At 51.6% G+C, this 6,475-nt stretch overlaps 1 protein-coding gene across 1 annotated transcript in view; it reads left to right on the top strand.

Moving 5' to 3' along the window:
- FAM53B (family with sequence similarity 53 member B) overlaps positions 1-6,466 on the top strand; it is a 44,076-nt gene extending 37,610 nt beyond the window's left edge. Inside the window, exon 5 of the mRNA XM_017809339.1 lies at positions 5,516-6,466. Coding sequence (XP_017664828.1) covers positions 5,516-5,845 — 330 coding nt within the window. The 3' untranslated portion in view covers positions 5,846-6,466. The remainder of the gene's footprint in view (positions 1-5,515) is intronic.
- The last annotated feature ends 9 nt before the right edge of the window (positions 6,467-6,475 follow it).

Raw genomic sequence — 6,475 nt, 5'->3', positions numbered from 1 at the left:
TAGATAGATAGATAGATAGATAGATAGATAGATAGATAGATAGATAGATAGATAGATAGATAGATAAGGGCACTTCATTTTTCCTTTCAAGAGAAAAGCGCTCAGAGTCAGCCCAAAGTGGAGACTGTGTCAGAAAAGTGAGGTGTATTTTGGGTCTGCACTGGATTTGCAGGATACCAGGTCCTGAATGAGACAGTGGGTGCAGGTGCCCTGGGAGCATGGACAGGTGCATGACTCCAGATTCCTCACTCCCCTTGCATTTTTAATCCAACCTGACAATAATTTAGTGCCTGGGGAAAACCAGGCAGCCACTATCACCTGAAATCAGTCGCTGCAGGCTAAGCCTGCCCTAGGTGTGTTGTGGGAGGCAATGCTGGCACAGGAATTATTTGGGATTAGGTGCCCCCCCTGCACCTTCTGCCTTGTGTTTGATGTCCCAGGTTTACATACCACAGTACCTCCTTTCCATAAACTCTGGGTTTATAGTCATCTACAACATTATTTCATCCCTTTACTTGCTGATAGTCCTTTTTTGGTGCTGCTGCAACAGTGACATGAAGTTTGGTTATGATTTTGCCATCTCTGGGGATGAGCCAGGTTCAGGGTCACCGTTGCTCATGCCAGAACCACTCCACTTAAATCCATGGCAGTGCAACAGCATCATCAGCAGAGAATCCCGGGCCCTCTACCACCATCCCCACTGGGCTCTCAGCAGCAGCAAGTGTGTTGGCATCAGGGCCCTGCACTGCTCCAGGGATGCCCTGCCACAGCCTCTTGGGATGCAGAGGAGAAGGGAGGGAGGCTGTGAAAGGCTGGGAAGGGCAACTTGGAAAAAAAATGCACAGTGATCACTCATGGGGTTGGATGAGCAAATGATAACCTGTCTGAGCAAATGGATTTCTCCAGCTCATAGCAAAGGGTTCGGTGTCTGTTAGGGAAAATATTTGTTCTAGGCAGGAAATGAGGATTTCCTCCAATTATTATTGTGAATAGGAATGGGCTGGGAGGCTGCACTGGGACTGAGTCCCCACGTGTGGGATGCTGAGAGATGTTGCACACGGGTGGGACAGTTGAGTCCTGGAGTGTTCCTTGCTCTCTGATTCCCTGCGTTTCTGTGCCTGCTGTATTTCTCCAGATTTCTGGGATTCATCTCTCCAACATCTCCCTGGGGCTCTGTAGCACCAGAAGGATTCCTGTTGGTGGGTCATATAACAGCTTTTTCTTTTGCACTTCTGGAATCTCCCTGAACATCCTCACTGTCACTGGAGCAGCTACAGATCTCCAAAGACAAGATCAAATCCATGAGTAAAACCGAATTATCTCCACAGGCTCCAAAGGCAATGTCAATACTAATGACTTAAAGCCTCCTTCTTGCTCTTTTTTTTTGTTTATTTAATACTGTGGTGTGAAGTGACTTGGTAGGATAATAGATATTTCAGAGCCTGTTCGTGAAAACTGTTTTTCACACCAAACAGAATAAAAGCAAAATTATCTGCTAAAGCTGCAGACTTTCAGTGCACCAAGTAAGCACTGGTGCCTGTTATTGCAAAATGAGGACTGGACCTGAGTAAATATTGTTCTTTAGTGGATGAGAAGGGAAGAGCTGGGAAGGCAGATATGGAAAACCAGGGCAGGATTGTGGTACCCACCATGAGCAGGGCAGGGAGCCATCCCCTCTGTACTGGGGCTGCTGCTGCAGGCACGCTCTGCAGCACCTCAGCCTGATGAAGGAAGGTGCCTATGAGTTACTCAATGCCTCCATAGATAAAATTTAAAAATTAAATAAAATAGTGGATGAGTCTGAGCTTCCTGACGTGGCAACACCACGTATAACCCAGCTCTGCTCTGCACCAGGCACACGGGCTCCGTTTGCTTTTCACACACCCCATCACTGCCTCCTGTGTTTTCCTTCCTCAGGTATTTCAGTCATTTCTTTCCCAACACCTCATCGTTCTGAGGCTCCTTCTGTGGGAGGACAGGGTATGTGTAAGACCCCTGACCTCCTCCCGATGGCAATGTTGATCTTGGAAGCTGCACGTGGCAGCGGTCACCGGTGCTCCTGGGGGGAAGGCGGCTGCGTCTCCCTCTTTTTGGGGAGTCCAAACTGCAGCAAGTGAGGTCCTGGTGAGACCTCTCTGGGGCTTCACTGAGCTCATAATGTGCTTGGTCAGAGCACAGCCCCAGTGCCTGTGCTGCAGCCTGGACCTGTTGGCAAGACTGCTGAGATGCTTTTTGGTTATAAAGGGAGAGTTGGTTATTGGAGCCTCAAGGCTGAGCCATTCCTGCTGCTGCTCCCTCTCCATCTCCTTCCCCTTCCCACTCACTGGGAAAACAGCCTAGGGATGAAGTTAGAGAAGATTCTGGGTGCCTTAAGAGCAGTGGAGAGCACTGAACCTGAGTGATGTGTGTGTGTGCATGGCCCGAATCACACCAGCTCCTATTATGAAGTTCTACAGAGCTTCAAAACCAAAGGAAACCCATTTTCCAGTCTCATTTTCCACTCTCCAGCACCTGACCCTCCTCCTTGGCAACACAGATGAGCATTTTTCCTGGCACAAATGCCAGGTAGGATTTACTGTGATGCAAACGACCAAAGCATTTATATATAATGATATAAAGATAACAACGCAGGCTGAAAGTGTTTTACAGGAGAAGTTTGCCTCGGAGACTGATTTAAACCTGGGCCAGGCAGAGAATCCCCCAGTGGAGGTGACATTGTTGGCTCGGGAGGGCTGGCAGAGGCACATCATTCCCGCATGGAGCAGCACCGCTCGCCGCCCGCTTCCCCCCTTCCCTTCTGGCACCGGGTTATTTTCAGCTTTCTGAAGCAACTGTAGCCCAGTGAGCTAACAGGAGGTGATGACAGCTTGGGAGGTAGGGCTGGTGGTGCTGACAGCTTGGAGCGTTACACCTTTCCCGGGAAAATTGCGGCAATCACCTGGCAGGGTGGAAGAGAAAAAAGGTGTTTTGAGCAATAGCCGTGATCGCCACAGGGATCACAGTCCTGCTGATACTTACTCTGGTAGATCCACCGTGTTTGTAGGGATGTGTTTCAGGGAAAAGCTCACAGCTGACTGTTTTACCAAGGGAAGAGTCACATGAAGGAATTTTGCTAGGGATTTCTCCAGCTTGCTTGCTGTCAGGGCTGTGGCCACCAGCCCCTGTCCCTGATGGAGACACGTGTTCAAAGGTAGGGAAAACCTGTGGAAAAGGATGGATATGGGGCATGAGTCGGCTCCTGCGGCCCTCCCAGATTGTAGCCTTGGTCCCTGCACAGCGTGGAGCATCACGAGACCCTGTGGGATGGAGACATAGCTAGAGTTTGGGAACCAGCATGCAAGAAGGGCTTTGTTCTGGAACACCCTGCAGCTCATTCCAGAGGCCGAGCATTTGTTATTTGTATTTTTAAATGATTTTTCAGGTCCTTGCATTAGAAATATCTCATTTTTTTTCCCTCTCCCTGAGGGATTGCCCAGCATGCTGGATTGCAGCAGCTTTGGGGAGAGTTGGGGGAAGAAAAGCCAGCACCTCAAATGGTCAAAAATGGGTCATTGTGGTTGGCAAAGGGGGTTTGGGTGTAAGTTACATTACAGATGCTCCCTGGGTGAAGTCAGGATGGTCAGAAATCTCCCAAAAGCCACCTGTGTCAAATCCAGGAGGGTATCTGGATTCCCATGGTTTCCCTGAGACCAACAGCATTTGAGGTGCCTGCTACCCCTTTCTGTCTGGCAGTGAAGGCCAAGGTTGTGGGGGGGCTCGGAGGGGGCCCAGGGCTGCCTGCCATGGGGAACAAGTGCTGCATTGTGCCACCAAACCTGCTCCTTGGCTGATGTCAGTACAGGGTTTGACTGCCCAGTTTTGCCAGCTCAGCACTTCAGCACGTGCTAAATTCACCCAATAAATAAAAAATGAGTACAGAACTCCTGATGGGCTGAGAACAGACGCCGCATTGACGGTGGTGGCTGATCCACCGCGGCTCCACAGCCAGCTCACGGAATGCTGGCTTGGTGATCGCCATCCTGGGGGGACTCTTCTGACCCAGCTGCTGGGAAGGTAAGGTGAGGGATTTTGTGGCAGCCGGTACCTATAAAAACTTGCTTTCCAAGCTGTCAGAGCTGTGTCAGAGGGACCTGCACGTGGCCTTCCTCCACCAGCAGCTGCAGCAGCGCTGGGAGCACCAGGACCATCGGAAGGGGTTTTCCATCCTCTTGCAGGGAAGGCAGAAATAGTACCTGGAATAACTCAAGGCTTGGGTTGCAGCATGTGCGGATGTGAGAGGGAAAATGAGGCTGTTGGCTTGATTGTCTTGCCAAAGTCCCATAAAATGCAAAGTTTCCCTGAAAGTCAGGTATCTTCATGGCTGTTCTCCGAGACTTGTCCGGGCTGGGAAATACTTTTCCTTTGGATGGGAAGAATGCGCCATGGACCTTTTTAGTTGCTCTCCAGACTGCATCCTCCGTTATTCATCACTACAGGAATCACTCATCTCCCTCTCAGAAGCACTGTAGAGCATCTCCCATCCTCTCAGGATGCTCTATCCCACCTGGAGCAGCTCGGCATGTCCGCACATGAGTACCAAGCCCTGGGAAGCGACAGAACCAGGAGATGAACTCAGTCAAGAAGGAGAAAAATTAACATTCCTGAAAGTGCCAGAGTTTTGTTTGTAGAAAGGATTTGCACTTCTGAGAGGGCTGTTGACTTTCAGGAGACTTAGGCTTTCCAAGTGCCTAAATCACTGTTGGAAATATGCTTGCAAATTTTTTTAAGTACTTAGAAAATATTTCTCCTATGTCCTCAGGCCTCCTCCAGTGGTAATTACAGAGTTGTCCATTAACCACAACGTGCAGATCTCTGCTTGAAGCTGTTGCATGTTCAGCACCCAGAAGACAGACCTCATGGAGAGGCACGGCTGGGATTTAAAAAAATATGAGAAGGATGCATATTTAGAGGGCAAATGCCTATTTTTTCACACTGGCTTGGGGCTTTCAGGTATTTGAAGGTTTCATAGACTGAAGGCCATGTGAAATGTAGCTTCTCTCAGCTTGGGCAGTGGCCAACTCCTCCTGGGGCAGTGGGAACTCAGCATAAGTACCTTGGATTTATTAAGAGCTGATGTTCATTTATTTTTGGCGAGTTCTGTACTGCCTTAAACGTGCAGCCAGGAGAAGTGTGGGGTGGAGATGGTCATGTAACTGATCCAGAGCATGCTCTGGGGGTAGTTTTGATGCCATCACCCATTGCAGGGATAGAAGAGGTGCAGGACCTGCCAAGGATGGGGAGATGGGGGTTTGCAGTGTCTGCTCACCTCCTGGGGACCAGCTGGCTGCGAGTGTTTCTGCTGCCCTTCTTGCTTTCCGTTGGGATGGGAGGGCTCAGGTTTGGGATGGGGCTGGAATGGGGTCGGGAGTACTCTCAGCTCACCTGGTGTAACTTCCATCCCAGCCCAGCTTCAGGACTGCACCCGTTCCCTGTCCCCACACCTGACTCAGCTGCCTGTCTCCCCTTGCCTTTGTAGAACCGCCAGACTTTCAACAGCCTCACCTGCCTTAGCGCCGCGGCCGAGGAGGGCTCCCAGCGGCCCCCCGGCCCCCCGCCCTGGAGCGCAGCCCCCCGCTCCCCCGAGGTGATGCCGGGCAGGACCCCCGCCTGCACCCCGGTGCCGGAGCCGCCGCGCCCGCAGCCCGAGGACCCCCGGGCCAGCAGGGATGACCTCTCCTGCGAGGAGGAGGAGGAGGGCGGCGGGAAGGAGGAGGACAGGGTGACCTGGCGGAGCAGCGGGACAGGCGCTGAGAGCCTCTTCCAGCTGGACGGTGAGATCGACATCGAGCAGATCGAGAACAACTGAGGAGGGAGCGGGTCCTCTCGCCCCGGTGTCGGGGGGCTGCCAGCAGAGCCCTGGAGGGCTCCTCGCTGTGGTTTGCGGGGTCCTGTCACTGCTCCCCCTCCTGCCAGCTGGAGGGGACAAAGCAGCTTTGCCAAAATTTCATCAGGTATTTAGAGCAATTTGTGTGCATGCGTGTGTAAATCTTGAAATTCTTTGTAACTACTGTAGCCAGAGATCAGCCAAGTCGGAGGAAAGTGCCTGTCCGATAGGAAAACCAGGCACAGGGATTGCCAAAATCTCGCCATTAGCGAGTAAATGGCTTTTCCCAGGACAGGGTTGGAGCTGATGGAGCTGGCCATGCTCCCCTGGGTCCCACCTGTGCTAGTTCAGAAAGGGATACACAAGGAGAAACCACCACCCCTGGGGCTGGAAAAAGTGGGGGAAAACCAGAATATTGAGATTTGCAATCCGAGCACTGGCTGGTGGCTACTGCCAGTGTAGCTGTGGCTCCTTTTTTCCTGCCACATCCCGTGCAGCCCCAGCACCCCCTCTCTCCCCGTGTCCCTGGCAGTGCCGTGAGAAGGAAATCACAAGTGAAGTCTTTTGCTTAAATTTAATAATGGCAAGAGCTGGATTTTTACTGTTTGGTTT

This window comes from Lepidothrix coronata, unplaced genomic scaffold (assembly GCF_001604755.1).
Source record: "Lepidothrix coronata isolate B3197 unplaced genomic scaffold, Lepidothrix_coronata-1.0 Scaffold25, whole genome shotgun sequence".
NCBI lineage: Eukaryota > Metazoa > Chordata > Aves > Passeriformes > Pipridae > Lepidothrix > Lepidothrix coronata.
Note: the sequence above shows the minus strand (reverse complement) of the source record. Positions and strands in the feature narration are given on the sequence as shown.